At 42.7% G+C, this 21,519-nt stretch overlaps 2 protein-coding genes across 3 annotated transcripts in view; both read right to left on the reverse strand.

Annotated features, from left to right (window-relative positions):
- CTNNA3 (catenin alpha 3) overlaps positions 1 to 21,519 on the reverse strand; it is a 1,035,346-nt gene that overhangs the window by 328,201 nt on the left and 685,626 nt on the right. The window lies entirely within an intron of this gene.
- On the reverse strand, positions 12,416 to 12,811 carry LOC132573296 (type-1 angiotensin II receptor-associated protein-like). Its single transcript, XM_060240801.1, has one exon. The coding sequence runs from the start codon at positions 12,803 to 12,805 to the stop codon at positions 12,416 to 12,418; it is 390 nt and encodes a 129-aa protein (XP_060096784.1). The 5' UTR covers positions 12,806 to 12,811.

Genomic DNA, 21,519 nt, shown 5'->3' on the forward strand with positions numbered 1-21,519 from the left:
ATCATGGATTTCCTTGGTGCTCACCCATTCAAATACTAACCAGGGCCAACCCTGCTGAGCTTTTGATAAGATCAGGCTAATTTAGACCATCCAGATCACAGTGAACGGTGTCTAAAGATTCACAAACAATACGTCATGGACAACTAAAAGCTTACCATGTCTCTTTTGGGCAGATCTATTTTGGGCAAAAAGTGAACTGTCTGGGGTGATGGTGGACCAGTGCTATTGGTGTTGGGGACATGGCCTCTGGATCACATTGGTTCAGACCCCCAAATGAAGACACCTGCTAGTTTTCCCAGGAGTCTGTGCTGACCTGCCCCTGTATTGACATGTTGTGAGCTGCCCTGATCACGCTTGTGAGGTGGGGCGGGATAAAAGATGCAAGGAATAAACAAACAAATGACATCTACAAACAAGTCAGTGCCTATTTGTTTGCAATTAAAATCTACAAATCATCAGGATTGCAAAGAAAGATTCTTCTCTTCCCACTATAGCTTCAGGAAGAGCTTTCCAAAGTAATTCTACTCTCGATCTACTTAACTGGTTTTGAAGTAATGGCCTGCCAGGCATTTGAAGCAGCCCTATACACAATACTACTGTTGTTTAACATCAGATTCCCCCACACACACCCTCTCAGAGAACAATTTAGCAACCTATTCGCACATGAAGCGAAAGGGACAGGCTATGTTAGCTTGCTAGTGTATGTTATATAATTTGCCTAGAGCAATCTTGATTCATCGCTTTCAATATGCTATTCGGGAAATACATATGCAATGTCGACAAAGGCACCACGGTTAGCCTAGGAGCTGGCTAGGAGGCTGCAGGAGTGGCTTATTATGCTCTTGGAACCAGGATCCCACAGCTGTGTCCCTGGAGTCAGGTTCTATCCCGTATTGGCTGTTTAAGCAGTGAATACATCATGAGTATTTGGTTGAGCCACCTGCACTGGCTTCTAGCGGCTTCAGTAAAGCAGATCTTATTATTGTCTGTGACACGAGTCCTGCATCTCCTCCTTCATATTTACACTGTGAACAATACAAGGTCATATTTCATTTTCGCTGAAGAGTTTTCCTCTCTCTCTTTCTTCCTAATCTTTAAACTGAAGGCCAAGCCGGATGAGAGGTAGGGAGTTCCATGAGTAAAAGTCTTAGGCTGTGATCACACACACTAAATAATGCACTTTCAATCCACTTTCAATGCACTTCCCAACTGGATTTTGCCAGTTCCGACAGTAAAGTCCAGTTGGAAAGTGCACTGAAGGTGGATTGAAAGTGCATTTATTTAGTGCATGTGATCACAGCCTTAGTGGTTTTTTGGGTTTTTTAACATCCAGCTTTCAGGTGAGCAGGGAGATGATTCCAACTGAGACCTTGGCACAAAAAGTAAACTCCTCCCCCTGCATTATTTTCTCCAACTGAAGTGGCTTCACAGAGCAGTTCTTTACCCCATTGTGGCAAACATAAAGCAAAAATAAAATAAAAATGGCTCCCCAAGATCACGTCAAGTTGGGAAAACAGCAGCATCATTTGGGAGGAAGGTGTGACATAAAGATTAGAGGGTCAAACTAGGATCTTGGATATCAAGGTTTGAATCCCCAGTCTGCCATGAAAAGTTGCTGCGTGACTTTGGGCTGGTCACACACACTCAGCCTAACCTACCTCATAACAATACTGGAAGTCACTTTGCGTCCTCGCTGGGAAGAAAAGCGGGGTATAAACAAAATAAACAACCCACACCATAGTTCCAACTGGGCCCCAGAACTCCCTGCTTCTCATCTGGTTTGATCCACAGATACTGTAGATCTGTACCAATGCTAATAGCGATTAATAGATCCAAGTGGGCAGCTGGGTTGGTCTGAAGTAGTTGAACAAAGCAGGAGTCAAGTATCACCTTTAAGACCAACCAAGTTTTATTCAGAACGTAAGCTTTCGTGAGCTCTCTAAGCACACGTCATCAGACGAGGGGATCAGGTTACATTCTGAATAAAACTCGGTTGGTCTTAAAGCTGCTACTTGACTCCTGCTTTGTTCGAATAGCGATTAATGTAATCATGAAATAAATTTTGTATCATGCTCGGTTCCCATGTGCTTCTTTCAGAGCTGCACTGGAATTGGCAGCATGTTTCTCTGGGTAAAAATGCATAGGATCGGGTTGTCTGTCTCTCGTACGGTTGTGACATTACACTTTTGTCCCTCCATATTGCTCTGAAGCAAAAAAATGAGCATTCCATGAAAGAATGTGCCATCTGCATAAAATGACTGTTTTTGCATGTTTATAATGATATCGAAATAAAAACTCCACTACAAACACGGAACCTTCCAAATACAGATAGGCAACTGGCAGCCTGGGGGCTCAATCTGGCATAGAAGTAATATCTATGGAGAAAACTTCTCATGTGTGAAGTGGCCCTAGGGCTTGGATTAGTATGGGACTGAAGAGGGAAAACCCCTTAGGAACTAATTAGGATGCCCTTGCAGATTTTGCAAAATTATTCCATATGTAGCTTATTAGATGGATCTTTGTCAAAATGTAGCTTCAGTCTTATTATGAAATAATTAGGCAAATAAGAAACTTCTTGCACACATTGTGCCAGCTTCTATATGCCTGCACTAGTATATAACACAAATGTTTGTGTGGTGTCATGGACATACAGGTAGGTTCGTATCATTTACTGAACAATACTTCCAGTACCCAAAATTGGAAGTCTAGGTTTGGGTTTAGTATAGCTGCCTACAGTGCTGACCCAACCTTGTTATCTATTGCTCTGGCTATAATCAATCTGTCAAAGAATGAAAAGAGAGGAAGAGGGGGGAACTCAATCCATATATAATCAGTGTGATAGAGGGTTAAGCTACCTGAAACACAATTACAAAAATGTATAACATTTATTATAAAGTGTACCCAAAAATGAATTTAAAACATTATGTCTGAATATCAGACTGCATAAAATTTGCAAACAAAACAAGATGTGTTGCAATTTCATTATCACTAACAATATTGTTCACTAGGGATGGGCATAAACTTAAAAACGCCAGTTCAGATTGATTCACGAACTGAACCCTGAATTGAGCCAAAAATATCCCAAACCAGACTGGCCAGTTCGGATCCCTTTCTCCCGGTTACAATTGCCCAGCAAGGGTTTATTTTATATATATATAATTTAGGTTTACATTCTGCCCTTCTCTGAATCTACTGAGCTCAGGGTAGTTCACAGCAAAAGAATACAATTTAAAAATCCAAAAATTAAAATAGCTAAATGGTCAGCAGTCATTTAACCCTTCTGTTTCACTTCCTCCTGCTTTGAAGTGGGAGAGAATAAAACCAATGGGTTTAATGACAGACAGACCCACCCTGCTGTTAGGCTGAAGTGCCTGCAAGTCATTTAAACCTAACAGTTGATGTGCGGATCTGCACTGTTCAGTTTTAAATCGCCTGAACAGCCAAACTATGCTGGACAAAAAGTCCAGAGAAGTTCATGATGAACTTTGGCTTGTGAACCAGTTTGTGTCCATCCTTAACGTTCACACTAAGACATGGACCCCAATGAGAGATGACATTCCCAGACAGGTGTCCAATTTATCCTAGAGCAGCTGAGGTTGCCCTCTTAAGTTTACCAGGAATCCAAAGAAGTCACCAAATACAGAGACTTAGCTTCTTTTTGGACATAAGCAAGCAATATGTTTGTAATGTGATCAAAACTAGTTATGTTTGACCACAAGCTATTTTGGCTCACATCCTGTTTGCACACGGCAAGCAAAGTACGATTGTTGGGTAAGTTGTTTGTATGCATCTAAAGGAATGTGTCTGCTGCATGATTACATTGTTTTCTCACACAATTAGACCCTCACTTTGCTGCTCCCATCCATCTGCCTCCAGTTTTTAAAAAGGTAGACAGTAAAATGAAAAAAAGTTTGAGATTTTTTTTTAGTTGACACTTTCTACTTAGTATCTCTGTGTGCCCCCAGTGTCTGCCCATGGATCTAGCTAATCTTGTGACAATTTCTCAAACTGATGTCACTAACTACACAGGTGCAAAAAGCAAGAGGTGCAGTCTAACAGACGTTGCACTTTTAAAGGATGCCTCTAACTGTACAGGCACAAAGATGGGGTGAACAACAAACAATTTTGAACTTTATATAAGTCAGTTAATTTAATGACTCAAAATGCCATGACCCGGCAGACTTTGACACTTCTCATGTAAATGAGATTATTCCTATAACTGGGCAAAAGGAACTGCAACTTCCAAGAACAGCAACTGTACAGTCACAAAGATGCTTGGAACAGTATTGTGCTCATGACAAAATTCCCTAGGTAACATCAGCATGGTCCAATCAGGAGCATGCATGGCATGTAACTAAGGGAATTTGAACAAGGTAAGGTAAGCACGCTCAGTGTACTGATCTCAGCATCAGAACTTCACAAAATCATTGGGTTCCAAACACCGATAGTGCCACGGTAAGCAGAGTTACACTCTTCTAAGTCCATTGAAGTCAATGGACTTAGAAAGGTGTTACTTCGCTTAGGATGGCTCGCTTAGGATGGCTCAGGCTTTCTCTGTATGTGACTTGGATTCTTATTGATCTAGCACGACAGAGTATCTTTGTTATTATCTTAAACAGAAAACATTCCACAAAGAAAAAGCTGATACAAAAGTATCACTGTGGGTCTACCAAGAGCCATCAGAGTCGAAATGAAACAAAGCAAAGAAATAGGGTCAGATGATTCTCAAAACTTACACCTCCATACCAAAAATGATGTAAAATCTAGCAGCCCAGAACTTTAAAAAAAAAAAAAAAACCAGTTTATAGCCAATGTCTCAACATGCTATGGATTTCTGCATTTAAGATATAAGATTGATGAACTCCTTCCAGTGTGGAAATTAAATTCCAGACCTGTTGCCAGAGCACAGCCCCTGCAGCCAAGCTGCCTGCTGGGGGGGGGGGGGGGGAGCGGGGTCCATTGCCTGCTAGGAATGCTCCTCAAATGATACAGAGGCAGCAAATCTGTGGTGTGCCTACCAATACTCTTGTGAGCAAAAATCCTACTTCGTGAGCTATTGGCATTAAAGTTGTGAGCTACTGCATAAATCAATTTGCTCTGGGGCCATTTTTTTTCTGGAGCTAAGACAAAAATGTGTGAGCCAGAGGCTAAATACTGTGAGCTAGCTCAACTAACTCAGTTTAGAGGGAACACTGCCAGCCACAGGGACTGAGAAGCTTTCATGCCAGCATTTCCCAGTGAGCAGCAAAGGAGGGGGGGGGGCACTCAGCGGCCTGCTAGCAGAACTCAGTGGCTAAAAACCCTTTTCCAGATTCCACAAGAGTAGAAGTCTTACAATACATTGCTTCATTCACTGAAGGTATTTATAGCCCACATTCTTGGCTGGAAAATCTTCAAATCAAAACAATATGTGGCACCAACAGAACTATGCTTGGAACAGGAGAGATATAAAAGAGAAAAAGTTTCATAGGAGATGCCAAGCACATCCACAGGGAAACAGATGGGAGAGGCCTTGATGAGGAACATTTGTGTGGTGTTCCAACAGCTTTGCCTGAGTGGTGCGTAGAAAGTCCCAGCTGAGCTTTTTAAAAAGAAACATGAAAAATCTTCCCAAGACCACTCCTCCCCAAACCCTCTTTAGCCTATATACAAAATAACACAGATTTAGGTCTGATTTCTACATGCAGATGAATGTGGCGGGAATGATGTAGCAAAATGGACTATAACAACAATATGTGGCATCTTGTGGCATCTCCAGGACCATGGGTTTTCAAGGTGAGAGGTAAGCAGAGGTAGTTTGGCCTTGCCTTCCACAGCACAGCCACAGCAACCTCAGTCTTCCTTGGTAGTTGCCCATCCAAGTAACCAAGGCCCACTCTGCTTATCTTTCAAGCTCTGATGAGATCAGCCTAGGCTGCTCAATGGACTATACCACATCAAACTGCAGGTAGTGGGTCACCTTTTCCTGTGCTCCCCTAGTGTTGAAAGCTAGCTGCAGAAAGAAAACTAGCACAAGAAGCAAGGATAGGGTCTATTTTTCCCATCCCGATCTAGTCTCCTTCTTGTATGTGAAGGAGCAATCAGCATTAAAACCCCTGATCTGCACTATGGAAATGGTGCATTCCAGCCCCAGATGAACTGGGATTCGGCTGGACCTGGACAATAAGATCTACTGGACCTGGACAATAGGCCACATCTCTGAGGCAGAACCTGCCATTTTAGTCTCTATTGTCACTCTGTAGCTTTAGATTTTATATATTTTAAATTGATCTTTTATTGTTTTTTGCTGTTGATTGTTTTTATGATGTAACCTGCCCTGCCTCTGTTCTACAGGAAGGGCAGGCTAAATAGAATAAAATAAATAAATAAAAAATCTACCACCTCGCCATTCTACCACTTCATTCTCCAGAATTCATCAACCAGCCTTTGGTGACTTTCACGGGCAGACCTCAGTATGACTGACTCTTAAAAGCCAAACTGGATGACTGAGTGTACATGTCTGAGTCTCAGATTGATTTTGTACTCACCCTACGCCACTCCGGCATTCCTCTTTTTAGCGCCACATCCTTCCGATTTCCCACTATCTGCTCCGGGGCTTCAGCTTGCGTCAGCATGTTTGCATAGCAAAGAGAAACCACTAAAATCCAGTTTGCCATGCAAAAATGCTGATCTTTTCTGAAGCCCTGGGACAGATAGTGGGAAATCGGAAGAATGCTGCACTGAAAAGAGGAACGTCAGAGCGGCATAGGGTGAGTGGGAAATTGGTCTGTTATTTCTTCATTTCACTTCTACTTTTTGGGTAACAATTCCATTTGGCTGGGAAGTTAAAAGTGAGATGTGATTGCATCATGCCTGCAGGTGACAGAGCCTGCACACATGGGTAGGCGTTGATTTCACTACACAGTTTGAGTTAGAAAATACTGTTTTGACCCAGAACTAGATGGCACTCACAGATATTCATGGGAACATTCTCCACAGTAGTGCCAAACCAAACCACTATATCAATATGGCATCCTGGATCTTAGCCTGTCACTGGCAAGACACCTCAAGTCAAGACATTAGTTTGCCAATACAGTCAGTACAATCTGAAGGCATTAATACAGTAGTATAGAATGTAAAGGACACAAGGAGAACTCACACTAGAATTTGGGCAAGACAACCAGAAATTTGGTCCTCTACCTTGGTTCGGCCAGTCTAGCCACATGGATCCACACTATGGTAACACTGAGACTAGATGTCCCAGTACATTGAGTTTTAGATGTATCATCATATTTGTATCAATGTAATCCACTTTGAGTCTCAGTGAGAAAGGTGGACTATAAATACAGAAAATGAATAGATCGATATATAATTTGCAATATAAACTGCAGCACAAGCAGGAATTTTCCAGCATGATCTGCCGGCATGTGTGTAAATTGTTTAAATACCCTTTCTCCACTCAAACTCTCTCTTCCTGCTGTTACATTTAGAAGGAATATTTGGAACCCCACAATGGTATAAGCATCTTCCTTTTTTTCATCTCAAGTTACAGTTCACTTATAGTGATCGCATAGGGTTTCAAAGCCATATACATTCAGAGGTGGTTTGCCATTGCCTGCTCTGTGTAGCAACCCTGGAATTCCTTCAAGATCTCCCATCCAGATACCGACCAGGGCCAACTCTGCTTAGCTTCCAAGAGCAGACAAGATCAGGCCAGCCTAGTCTTCCCATGTCATGGATTATAAACTTTACTAAGGACTATATGACAAAGGATGCAAAAATTCCTCAGGCTCTTAGCTGGGATGGATTCAAGGTTATCAGCCAACTAGAAAATGTAGTGTACCCCCATCGTTTTGTTGCTTTTTGCTTTCATATCTGTTATCTCCAAAACAAGAGTTAAAACTAGATTTTTCCTTCTCCGGCTTCTTTTCCCACCTTAGATGATGATGATGATATTGGATTTATATCCTGCACTCCACTCCGAGTCTCAGAGCAGTTCACAATCTCCTACATCTTCCTCCCCCACAACAGACACCCTGTGAGGTGGGTGGGGCTGAGAGGACTCTCTCAGCAGCCCTTTCAAGGACAACCTCTGCCAGAGCTATGGCTGACCCAAGGCCATTCCAGCAGGTGCAAGTGGAGGAGCGGGGAATCAAACCCAGTTCTCCCAGATAAGAGTCTGCACACTTAACCACTACACCAAACTGGCTCTCATTAGGTAAATGGATTTCCCATTAAGTAAATGGATTTCAGTCAGAAGCTGCCTTTAGACTTATCCAAGACCACTGGCCTCTGCCAACTGATCTGACCAAAACTATGAAGTGCCTAACTGACCTCCCATGAATCCCTGGGCTCTGCCCATTAACCTGCTCCACATCACAAGGGTCGGCCTTCAAAAAGCCTGTATCTGTCTTCACTTCCCAGATTTACTTAGGGCTCTACTCTGCTCCAGACCTGCTGAAGCGGGGGGGGGGGGGGGGTGTTGTTGTTAACGTCAAGATCTGACACAAAAGTATTCCCATTTTGTGCAAATGCACATGGGTTGAATGGAAGGAGTATCTCAGTTGTATCAAGCATATTTATCTACCAAGTGTATGTGCTTAAAGTGCTGTCGTGTCACAGCCGACATGGTGGCATCAAGAAGGAGCTTTCAAGGCAAGTGAGAAGCAGAGTCCGTTTGCCACTGTCTTCCTCCACAGTCTTCCTCAGGGGGTCTCCCTTCCAACCGCTGACCCTACTTAACATCCAAGATCTGATGAGATTGGGCTATATCTTACTGCCTTCCCTCCCACCCAGGAAGAAGACCAAAATAAATAGTCATGTCTGTGCATGACTTCAGTTAACATAACAACAGCCAAGATCAGTATGCAGATTCCTGTATTGGGTTTATTTTATTAATTTAAGTGTTGGTGTATTTTGAAAAATGTTCTGGCTCTAATTACAAGTGTTCTTTACCATGATCTGTAGAAAATATTTAAGCTCATTTGAACTCTCAGGTGTCCAACCTCCCGTTAAGACAGCTTTAAAAATACTTCAAGCAAGCTCATGAACCTCCTAGCAGAGGTATCGTGAGAGGATACAGACAAGAAAAGAAATGTTTCTGGAACATTCCTTGTCTTTTGTCACTCACCATTGCAGCATTTACACCATAACAAAGCTAAGTGCCTTCCCTTCTTATTCGATTATTGTTTCGGCATGACAACATCAAAAGCAGAGCTCCAAACTTAGAAGTGTTCTGCTGGAACAAACCTCCGTCCTTTCAAGGAATTCTCCCGGGCGAAGTGACTGGGGCTTGTGCCAAGAGAACACTTTACATTTCTGTACATTTGAAAGCAAAATATTTCCTATGTGGGCTTCTGAGGTGGGGGAGAAATGTGCGTGCAAGAGACAGATAGAGAGCATAAGCACTTGGGTGTCAATGCAAAAGGATGGAACTGCCTGTGAATGCAAAAATAGACTAAATCAAGTCAAGTGCTGGATAGCTTTGGCTGTTTGGAGCCAACATTCAGCTTCCATTTGTCTCACCTGGCAAGCACTGCTACAGTTACCTAAGAATACAGTGGATCAGGTCCAAGGTTCTACTGCAGTAATGTGTAAGATGCAGATACAGCAAATCTTTTTTTTAAATGTTTCAGCTGCAAAATCAGTTGTCTTCATCAGCATTTGGCAAATGCCAGAACCCCAAAGAGGAGTCATAAGCGTTCTTGCTCAAATGTGGCAGAGCCAACCCATCTTGTGCTTTAATTCATGCACTACATTTGCCCATCTGAAATCTCTTAATGTGTATTGGGAAGAGACTATCCATTACCATGGCACTGACTCGTTTTTTTCCCCTGGTATCACATTACTGTTTGAGAAATGTATTAATAAAATGTAAGCACAACTATCCTTGTGTTATCTTGTTATTGCAGTTGTTTGGTTCCATAGTGGGTCTTTTACCTTTCTGTGACACAGATTCTGACTTAACACAGGAAACCTTCCAAGGACCTTGTGCCAGACTGAAGCTGTTTATCAAACTGTGACTGCAATATAGGAACTATTTCCATTTGACTGAATCTTTTTGTATGAATTTTAACAAATTTAGGGGGGATGGCCTTACAGATGAACATTTGATACATCTTGGCCTCTAACCACAGGACAAATGCAACCAAAAGGAAAACTGGTCTTATGTAGCAGGTTTGGCCACGTGTTCGAGACAACTTTTCCATCAACCCCACAAATGACTGGAACACTCTCCCTACTGAGTTCCGGGCACTGAAGAATCTAATGCAGTTCTGCAGGACCTGCAAAATGGAGATGTTCCACCTGATCTATGACTGAGATGGTGACAGTCCATCTACAATGGCCTCCCCTGTTCTGCTCTGCTTATCTTTGCCTTAGCAGTGTTTATAATCCACCATAGCTGCTCCCTCACCCACCCATTTGCCTTATTCTGTTTCAATCTGCAGCTATGCATAATTTGGAATTTCCTCCAATTCATTAAATTGTTTAACTGGTGCCTCTTAAGGGTTCTTATGTATTTATATTGTATGTATTAATATCATATTGAAATTGCTTTTATGGAATATATTCTATTTTAATAATATTTTGTCTGTTCTAAGAATGCTGTAACCCACCCTGAGCCTGCTGTGCACAGAAGGGAGGGCAAGAAGTCCAGTGGGATAAATGAATGAATAAATAATTCAAACTATGTAGCCAAGACACAGTAACAGTCATCTCACCACGTGGTTAGATGTACCAGTTTGAAGGAATGACTGAATTCAGTATATATTCTTATTTCACTACCTTTCTCACTCCATGCCTGCCCTGGCTTCAACACCTAACAAACAAACACATTGGGCATTTTCGCACTCACCTTCAGCCGGCGCGACCCCCCTCTTCACCGCGCAGGATCTGCGCGGATTTCGCACTAAATGCCGCGGAGCAGCCGGAAGAGCCGGAAACTCCCGGCGCAAAAGCCGCTCAAACGTAAACCGCCAAAAAGCAGTTTCCGTTTGTGCGGCTTTTGCGACGGGAGTTTCCGGCTCTTCCAGCTGCTCCGCGGCATTTAGTGCGAAATCTGCGCAGATCCTGTGCGGTGAAGGGGGGGGGTCGCGCCGGCTGAAGGTGAGTGCGAAAACGCCCATTATGTATGTAGAAAACTAGATGTCACTGAGAAGGCTCATAACTGAGGTAAAGGAAGGGAAACTTTCCTAAAAGGAAGCCCTTTCAACCATTAAGTCCTTCCTTGTAGTCTGGAGTCACATTCAATGCTCCAGCTAAGCTGTGGAGTCTTGGGAGCAAAAATTCTACGTTGTGAGCTCCTGGTATTAAAGTTCTGGGCTACTGCATAGATCAGTTTGCTCTGGCGCCATTTTTCCGGAGCTAAGACAAAAATGTGTGAGCCGGAGGCTGAAAAACTGGGAGCTAGCTCACACTAACTCAACTTGCCAGGAAATAGTTTTACCACCCTAATTTCTGTTTGTATGAACTAGACCACTTCCCAGTCTGGAACTGAATACAAAAGCCAAAACTCTTTTTGTACTGAAGTGCATCTTGAACTTGCAAAGAGACTCAGTATTTTACATACTGACAAAAAATTGATTCTTTGGCATCAGCACCGTGCCCAGATCTATCCTGCGTGCAACCTCACAATATATAGCTCTGATCATTCATTCCTGGCTCTGGTTGGACAGAGAGCATGAGCTGGGCAAACAAGATACAGCATGGGCAAGACATGAACAACATGCTTGATGGTCCTAATAACTTCAGCCAAAGTAAAGTTAGTGATTTAGGAACTCTCCTCAAATAAACTTCAGGTCTGACAAGTATGACTTTGCTTTAATTAAATATAGATTTACTGGATGTGCTTACACCAAATTACACATCAATGGCCGATTGGTTAACAAGAGCAGAACAAGCCTTTTATTAGCCTATTGCTGTGAATGAATCTAAGCTCCTCTTAATGCCACCAATTACACAAAGATTTCATTTTTAATGTGACTGCAAAGGAACTGCACAACAACACTCCATCATAAACAAGCAGAATTTATTATTATTATTTTGAGAGAAAGAAAGATGTGATGTCACTACTAGATTATCTTTTTTTAAACTCTAGACTAAAGGTCTCCAACATGATGCCCACCAACACCTTTCCTGGCTCCCACAAGGTGTGATTTAGAAAATGAGCAGGGCCAGATGGAACTTTTCCCCAGCAAGGCTTCTGACTGGCAACTGGAGGTGACCACACTTCCTTTAGTGGAGGAACAATGCGGGGGGGGGGGGGTGAGCGAGTGTGTGTGAAAGTTTATTCCCAAATGCAGCACAGGAAGAAGAAATGCAGGTTGAAGACCCAATGAAGGAGAGCATCTCAGTAGGGACATGGTGGCGCTATCTTCCTGGACACATCTGGAAAGAGTCGTGGCGGCTCTGTGTGGTCAATCGACTGTTACGAGCTCTAATTCAGCGCCACATCAATGCAACCTAAGGAGTATTCCCCCCCCCCGCACTCTTGGTATGTCTGGTAGGCAAAGAAGCAGGACAGCAGCTTCAGGAGGAGGCTGAGGATGGCCATGGCAATGCTGAAGCGTGCAGTGTCTGACAGGTGGGACCTGTCTGAGTAATACAGGCTGATGTGCAGTATGTCCGTGACGATGGTCAGGAGCAGGCCAGTGAGGAACATGAGGATGGCATCGACGGAATCTCGCTGCGCAATGGCCCAGACCCCCACGCCCAGAATGGTGAAGTTCCCCCAGGCATAGGATGAGGGTAACCACTGCACCATGTAGCCCCACACTGTAAGAAACCAGTGTGCCAGGACGATGACCTTGAGGTTCACCGCCAGCATCTTCAAGCTCCCGTCCCAGCTGCCACCACTGCCCAGCAACTGGAGGTCTGATTGGCTGTTCACAGTTTTTCAAAAATGTTGCTTTGGCAACAGCTGCTATCTTGGTACAAGGATCTTTTTCTGAAGTGCCTGAAAGTAAGCTGGGGGTGTGTGCATGAAAATATTTTTAAACAATGCATTAGTTTTAAAAGGCATTCAGTTAAGCAAGGCTTCTTTCTGAAATACTGAAGATTTACTATCAGAGTGATGTATAACCTCACTCCCTGATATCTTGTGCTTGGCTCCACCTCCTATTGCAGCCATTTTGTGGTTGCACCCACCAGGGGTGGAATTCTAGCAGGAACTCCTTTGCATATTAGGCCACACACTCAAGATGTAGCCAATCCTCCTGGAGCTTACAGTAGGCCCTGTACTAAAAGCCCTGTAAGTCTTTGGAGGATTGGCTACATTAGGGGTGTGTGGCCTAATATGCAAAGGAGCTCCTGCTAGAATTCCACCCCTGGCACCCACCATCTTGTTTCCAAAGGTACCCACAGGCTCAAAAAGGTTGAAAACCCCTGACATTTGGGCTTATTAAAAAAAAACCTGTAAAGGATCCAGAGAAGTCTTTATCTGCTACAGCCATTAAAATATTAGATGAATATGAATTGAAATATGAGTTTATGAACTTTTATAAACCAGAAAAATTGCTGTCATTGGATTACAATTGTTTGTACGTACTTCCCTAGAGCACACAGCAGCATTCTTCTTTTGATGGTGAAACGAAAGTATTTTACTCTTCTTTCCCATTTGAATTGGATAAGGGCAAACACGCCAAATCTAACTTAAAAATGGGTCTGGCAAATTATGACTGACACTGGAGAACACTCAGAAAAATGGTCTTTCTCCCAAGTGTTCTCCTATCACTCAGAAAGTCTAATCCCACCGTGGAAGTGCCCAACTAGTCAAGTCAAGTTAGCCTTTATATATAGATATATATATCAGAGCAACTATCAACATCGCTCTGCCTATGAACATCAAGCAGCCTGGGGACTACATTACCCAAGGTGCCCTTCAAATTCTCCAATGCTGTGAAGCTAGTATGGAAGGCTGGGAAGGTGGGTGGAGGTGGAGGAGGAGAGAGTCTGCTAGCTGGACAATAACTGCAACAAAGTTTTGATGAGGAAGGACTGGGAGAGATGGAGGGGAGTTATTTTCTAGCTTAAGCATTACACAAAGAGCATAATATGCATAGAAGATCAGCGCTATGTGACATTTTACTGAACAACATACTTGCTTCCAGTAATCAAATTTACAAATTCAGCAAACTACAGTTTAGGGTTTTAAGTCAGAAGATGCAATGCCACAATTGAAAAAAGAACATGGTACTTCTTTATCCAGTATGCCACTAGCTTATAGGGTTACCAAGTCCAATTAAAGAAAAATCTGGGGACTTTGAGGGTGGAGCCAGGAGACTTTGGGGGTGGAGCCAGGAGACATCGGGGGTGGAGCCAAGAACAAGGATGTGACAAGCATAATTGAACTCCAAGGGAGTTCTTGCCATCACATTTAAAGAGACAGCACACCTTTTAAAATGCCTTTCTTCCATAGGAAATAATTAAGGATAGGGGCACCATATTTTGGGGCTCATAGAATTGGACCCTCTGGTCCAATCGTTTTGAAGCTTGGGGGGTATTTTGGGAAGAGGCACTAGATGCTATACTAAAAATTTGGTGCCTCTACCTCAAAAAATACCCCCCCCAGAGCCCCCAATACCCACGGATCAATTTCCTATTATTCCCTATGGGAATCATTCTCCATAGGGAATAATAGAGTGCCTAGTAGACATTTCCCCCACACACACTTTCTAAAGGGGGGGAGGGCCTCCAAACTAGGGAATCCCCTGCCCCCTCCCTCTCACACACACACACTTACCAGATCTTCCTCCGGACAACTCTACTTCCTGTGAAAACGAAAGCAAAGAAAGGGAGGGGCCGTTCTCAGATGCCCTTTCTGCTTCCTGATTCCTGCCCAGCCTTAAAGGGGCAGACATTTTGCAAACGGCTCAGAAGCTCTACAACATGAAGCCTAAAGGTATGTTCTCCCCCCCCTCCACCCCCCACCCCCGCTTCCAGAGTTTTGAAGAGCGGGAGATGAGGCTGCGAACCCAGAAGTCTCTCGCCAGAGCGGGAGGTTTGGGAAGCCTACTAGCTTATGTGTTATTTGGCCTGCCTTGGATACTATTTCCTACTTCTGCACAGTATTGCATTCATGCACCACTTGGTTGGTTTGGGTTTTTTTTCTCATTTTTCTATGCTTTGCTGTGATGTTTTTGGAAAGACTCCTAGAAAGCCAGGCTGGCTGGTGTGTTGGCAGAAAAGTCTGGATTTTCCCAGCCCCACCCACATAGGTGCCATTTTTTTCTTCCTTGGTTCCCACAGTGGCCATTTCCTCTGCTACATGGGTGTCTGTGTTTGATTTTTTTAAAAATTGTAATTGATGTAAAGATATATCAATATATCAGTATGTCAACTGCTAGTTTAAGGGGGGGAAAACCACACACTCCTCTCCTCGCCAGTGTGGTCACCATGGGGAAAATGTGGGGAAACCCAGCATGTGGTGCTGTTACACTGAGAGACACAGTGACACCAGGGCTTCCAGAGGAAAAGATACCATCCTAAGAACAGTTGCACTCTTCTAAGCACTCTGACTTCAATAGACATTGAAGGGTAATTATTATTTTTATTGTATGACAGTGTGTGTAGTATAGCCAGGAGGTCCTAAGATTGTCTGGCAGCCAGAAGTTCTAGCTTTTTTAGCATTATCCACCACTAGGTGATGAGCCAGTTTTGTTTTTAAGGCAAGAGACATTTCAGAGGTGGTATGCCATTTGCTGCCTCTGAATCATGACCCTGGTATTCCTTGGCGTGAGAACCAAGGAAGAGCTGCCCTTCCAAATATTAGCCAGGGTCAACCCCGCTTAACTTCTGAGATCTGATGAGATTGGGCTAGACCGTCCAGGTCAAGGTACATAGAAGGGTGTAAGTCTGTGTAGTGTTGAACAGTTAGCATTTTACATTTACTTTAAGAAGGATTGCCAAGTCCCCTCTCCGGTCTGGCTGGGGGATTGGGGACTGTTTAGGAGTGGGCAGTGACATCATTTGACATCCCTGTTTAGAGGAGGGGTTTCCCCTGCCGGCCAGCTGGTCCATGTTGGGGAGAAGTCCCAAAAACTGGGGAATCTCCCACTGGAACCTGGGGGCTGGTAACCATAACTTTAAGTCTTATTCCAAAGAGGTGTATATGGGCCTTTCTTTTCTATTTTAGCTTCACAATGAACCTGTGAGGTACATTACCATGCGACTGGCTCAAATCTCCTACCAAGGTTCATGACAGAATGGGATTCGAACCTGGGTCTTCCAGATCCCAGTCCAACACTCCAACCAATACACAACACTGGCTCTCCCCAGTGAGTCTTCCCAGGCCTAATTTAATTTAATTTCTAGTCCAATGCTGTAGCCAATCAAACATACCAGCAATAATTCACAGGACCAAATGGAAAAGGTTACTTCATTCAGCAATATTATAATACTACATATGTTTCACTTCCAGTTATGCAATTTATTACATCCAGGACAGAAAGATTTATTTTTGTGCATCTTGCATCTGAGAAACAGATTGGCAAATAAATCCCAAAAGTCACCAGCCCCTAAACAATGTTCCTGGTGTGTCTATCAACACTGATTTCTGTCCTAAAATGGGAGAAAGAACCAACTTTTAAAAAGCACCTTCCCTTGAGTACCTGGAGGCGACCTGAATGCATATGATAGGGTGATAGTTTTATCAATTTTAAAGGTCTGATTAATTGTTTTAATCTTCTGTTGTGACCCGCCCTGCACCCGTTTGCTGGAAGGGGAGATAGAAATTCAATGAAATAAATAAATAATAAAGAAATCACTGGTGACTAGGCAACTGGCTGTTTGCAAGTTTGTTCTAATAGGAATGATTCAGAAATTAATTCAAATGAATACTGGCACTCCCTGTAGGCTGATGATAGACATTGTTCATCCAGATCCCAAGGGCACCTTTAAATAGCCTAGCCTAATTTTCCATGATCAGTTTTTTATTATTCCTAATTATTACATTCTTCTGCTTCCTTGCATAGTTTAGAAGGGAATTAATGCTCTGAATAGTTAAGCAGGGCTTCTATGCGTCTGAAGCTCCTTTTCCTGTGCTTGGGACAAGGTGATGTGTAAGCTGTAGCGATTCATCTCTAAAATTTGCAAGTTATTTCCCTCTCTTGTCATCTAGTGCCTTATATCCCACTGCACTGCACTGCACAGTCATTGTAGAATATTAAACCTCAAGCCGTACATTCGAAAATGCACATTTTCATTTGCAAGAGAAACAAGCCGTATGAAGTCCACTTAGCTTTCAAGTCGTCTCAAAATATCAGGAAGAAAATGAAAATGCACAAAAAATGGGAGCATTTGCTCTTTCTTACCCCAACAGGTGAAGGACTTAATTAGTCTTATAAGGTTGAAAAGAACGACCCAAAAGCTTACAGTCCTGCAGAACTGGTTTACAACCTAGCTGGCTGCTTTTGCCTGCAAATTCCAGAATCCATTGGTTTTGTGATGTATCATCATGGAACATTTACAAATATTCTATCTGCTTAGAAGTAAAGGGCAAATGGGGGCAGCACTGCTGATCAAATAAGCCTTACTCCCAGGGGTTTTTTTTAGCAGGAATGCAGTTCTGGTTTACTGTCAGGGGGTGTGGCCTAATATGCAAATGAGTTCTTGCTGGGCTTTTTCTATCAAAAAAGCCCTGCTTACTCCTAATTATTTGCTTTCTCTTTCCTGCAACAAAACACATTTACATAGTAACAATCAGATTTCTAACAAGTGCTTAAGATTTTGTACCTAACATATTAGCTCTGTAATCTGATTTAATTCATAGAAGCAAGATTGTACAAGCAAATGTATACCATTTAAAGAACACAACTGAGGTTTCTGCTATCTATTGAACAGAAAACAATAATCTTGTAATCTGTTTCCAACACTGGAAGGGATTTTTTTTTCACCAATTCCCACTGCAGTCCCTACTTTGCCCCCGCCCCACTGAATAGGATCCTATGATACCTGGGCAAATAACATCAGGGGGTTCCATGGAATTCTGTGGAAGGAAACTTCTTTTACACGAGGCCTGCTTTACTAACAGATCTCACAGGATCCAAGTCTTAAGAGATCTGGGAAAGAAGAAAATAGTCATGGGATACCTCAACAAGAGTTTGAAGCAGGTATCATTCTTCTAATGGGTTACTATGCCACAGAACCACATCAGACAAAAAATGATTAAGCTAAATGATTCATTGTCCCTATTGTTTTATTTACAGCATATTTCACTGTTGAGCTTTCATAACTCAGCATGTGCCAGTGAGAGCAGTTCAGTTTTCTACCCCTCTAGACTACATAGTCTAATACAGCTAGGACCTAGAAAATCTGATGCAATGGAACTTCTCCATTTCTGAAGATTTATTTAGTTGTATTTGAATCACTGAGCAGTGCTGAAGGAACATTAGAAGATCTTCTTGACTGCCCAGTTCATTTATTTGTTGGGACACGTGTCCAGGATGAAAGGTCTTATAATTGGACAGGGTTACGGTCACCACAAGACGCATCAATTAGAAGCCACCAGCAGCTGGAATCTGGAGACAGAAAACTAAAATCTGGGATGCTCACCCCACCATTATCTCTACCATCTTAGCATTCTTTCAGCAACAGCAGTGGCTTGGATGACAGGTTGCAAGGAAGATTCACATTCCCATCACCGAATGCCATTAAACATAGCAGATGATGTAGTGGAACCTAAAGGTAGAACCAGGGACTGGCAAGTGACACCACCATCTGATCCCATTATGGGCTCTGTTATCTATTCAGTAGCTGTGCATCTGGTAGAAATAACAGAATCATAGAGTTAGAAGGAACCTCCAGGGTCATCTGGTTCAATATCTTGGGTGTTCCAACATCTCTGCCACCAACAAGGGGAGGGGCTGAGATTCATTGGCAGAGCATGTGCTTGGCATGCAGAAGGTCGCAGGTTCAATCCCCAGCATCTCCAGTTAAGAGAATCAGACAGAAGGTGATGTGAAAGACCTCCACTTGAGACCTTGGAAGAGTCATTGCCAGTCTGAGTAGACTATATGGATCTTGAAAGATTGAAGGTCTGATTAAGTATAAGGCAAGCTTCATGTATTCACATCTTCATTTCCTGATGCCCACATTCCCCCTTCAGCAGAGCTCAATGGCTGAAGAGCAAGAATCATACCTGCTGCTGTTCAACAAGCCCAGCAGGTTCTTTTCTTGTCGAATGAGCCACGCATCTGAGAATTGTCTTTAATTCAGAATTGCAATACACTTTGATTGGAAGACTTTTATGCTGGACATACAGAGATGTAATAGCAAATTGACAAATAGAGAGAGCAAAACGTGCAAAAAAGAACCCCCCCGTAAAACAATAGGGACACACAAGCAATGAAAATAAGGTAGACACATACACACACACCTGGTCTGGACATTCTTTGTTGGGCCCCCCAACCATGGTTTCACCCAACCGTGTTGCACACTCAACAATAAAAAATAGTGAGCTTAAAACACTCTTAACAGCCAATGTATCTTTTAGCTACACCCTGCCAAAAGGAAATGCAACACATTTCATAAAAATAACTCACAACTGACTTATGGAGACAAAGGATCCTATCCATTTTGCTTTTCAACTTAGGGACTGGATACCAAGTTCATAAATTTGATGGGGAGAAAAATCTTAACCAAGATGCAGTCTCAAGTGATATGCTATCTCATTTAAACCACGTGAGTAAAAAGCCAAAACTTTCTATTAATGACACAAATTTATTCTCATGTCTCTTTCACAGTGCCTTTCTTGTTTACGTCTGAATATTGCATGATTGCCAAACAAATTAAAAATACATGAAATATAAAAGCAATCAAAAAGACGTACCCTAATTATGTGCAGTACTTAAAATGAGTGAGTGTCAAAGGCATAATTTGTCCATAATATAATGCTATGATTGACTGCCTGGTCTGACTGTAGAAATTAGCTTAAGGTAAAGCATCTGCCTCTAGCTATTAGCGCAAGAGGTGAAGACCCCTGTGGCTATAAGCAGACAAGACGAGCTCACAGGTACAGGCAAATGCATTGTGTGTCCCAGTTGTTTCTGAAGAGGCGGAATCGGTTCTGTTGCAATTGTAATGGGCTATAAGAATTCCTACAGTCATGTTTTTTCATGATTGCAAGTCACTTGAAGCCAGCTCTACTCTGCCTGCCAGCAGTCTTCACCATATGCTGACATGAGGAGGTTTTAAAATCATGACCTGAAAATTCTGCTTTTTCCTTCTCTCACTTAAAAAAAAAATTTCCAACCTGAAGAGTTCTGGTGAACTTCAAATGCTTGCATTCTGTCATGTGTTATTGGTTGGCCCTAGCAACACATATTATATGGGTTGTGTTCTTGACTTCTTACTTTTGGGCCAGAACAGCTGTAAACAACTTATCCAGTGGTGTATATAACCAGGTTGACTCATCACTGAACTTCAGTTCACTCGGGAGTTCATTCATAAAGCTCTGCTTACGGAGAAGGCTCCAGGTTATTGTAGAAGCTATTACTACAGTCACCTGCATTGAGTCTTGGAGTGGCAGAGCAGTAAGTTTCAAACAGAACCGAGGTGCTGCTGGGGAAAGGTAAAGGGGGAAAGGAAATAGGAATGAGGGACAGCAGCACCGATAAAGGATGGGAAGGAGGCTCTCAATAAATGAGTGTAACAGCTGCTCTTCCCCTGGCTGCTATAGTCACCCAAAGGGTCTTCCCACAGACAGCCTCGTTCACAGGTTCTTCTTTAAACCGAAGCAAAATGTTGTGCAGAGAGAATAAAGGGCCAAAAGCAAAATGAGTATTGGTATTGGGAAGCCATATCAGATCTCATTTCCTCCATGCACATAATGTAATTGTTAACACACAAACACAACAATGCAGCACGCGAATGTGAATTAATGAAATGAAAAGTTTATTAGGATAGTAGAGAGGCTTACACGCAGAAATAAAAACAAAAACAGTCTCGCTGACTAAGCTACGTCTTCCCAGCATGTTGGAGTCTTTGCTACACACACTCACGCTGAACTCTAAACAAGGGAAGGGAGGAAAAAATCCCAAATGCCTATTTGACGAAACTCAAGTAGTATATCCTAATTACAAATTGACCAGTGACCAGGCTACAGGTCAGCTCACTGTCCATAAGACCTTCCCCTTCTAACACAAGAATTTCTACTCGATGCCCCATAAATCCTACCTATTAGTATAGACAAACAGCTTAACTCTTTCATAACATCAGTTAGGGAACTTGTAAACACTCCAACAGTAACCAACAGTGCTTGAATGAATGAAGAAAGAGATGAAGGGTGACAAAGAATACACTATAATGTCATGCAAATCAGTAGACTGCTGTATCATAGAATTTTGAGTTCTTCTCAACTAGCGGTACAAAGAAAGTACAGTATAGGGGACTGAAATAATGTATGGATGTGGACTAAAAACCTGCAATAAAATCTAAGGACCAACTTCATTTCCACCTCACCTTTCTTCCCAGATAGGACCCAAAGCAGGTCATATTGTTCTTATCTCTTCCATTATATCCTCACAAAAACCTGGTGAGGTAGAT

The sequence above is a fragment of the Heteronotia binoei genome, chromosome 6 (assembly GCF_032191835.1).
Source record: "Heteronotia binoei isolate CCM8104 ecotype False Entrance Well chromosome 6, APGP_CSIRO_Hbin_v1, whole genome shotgun sequence".
Lineage (NCBI taxonomy): Eukaryota > Metazoa > Chordata > Lepidosauria > Squamata > Gekkonidae > Heteronotia > Heteronotia binoei.

Bases quoted from the DNA above. Each gene is read 5' to 3' on its own strand.
- LOC132573296 (XM_060240801.1), bottom strand. From the start codon at position 12,805: ATGCTGGCGGTGAACCTCAAGGTCATCGTCCTGGCACACTGGTTTCTT.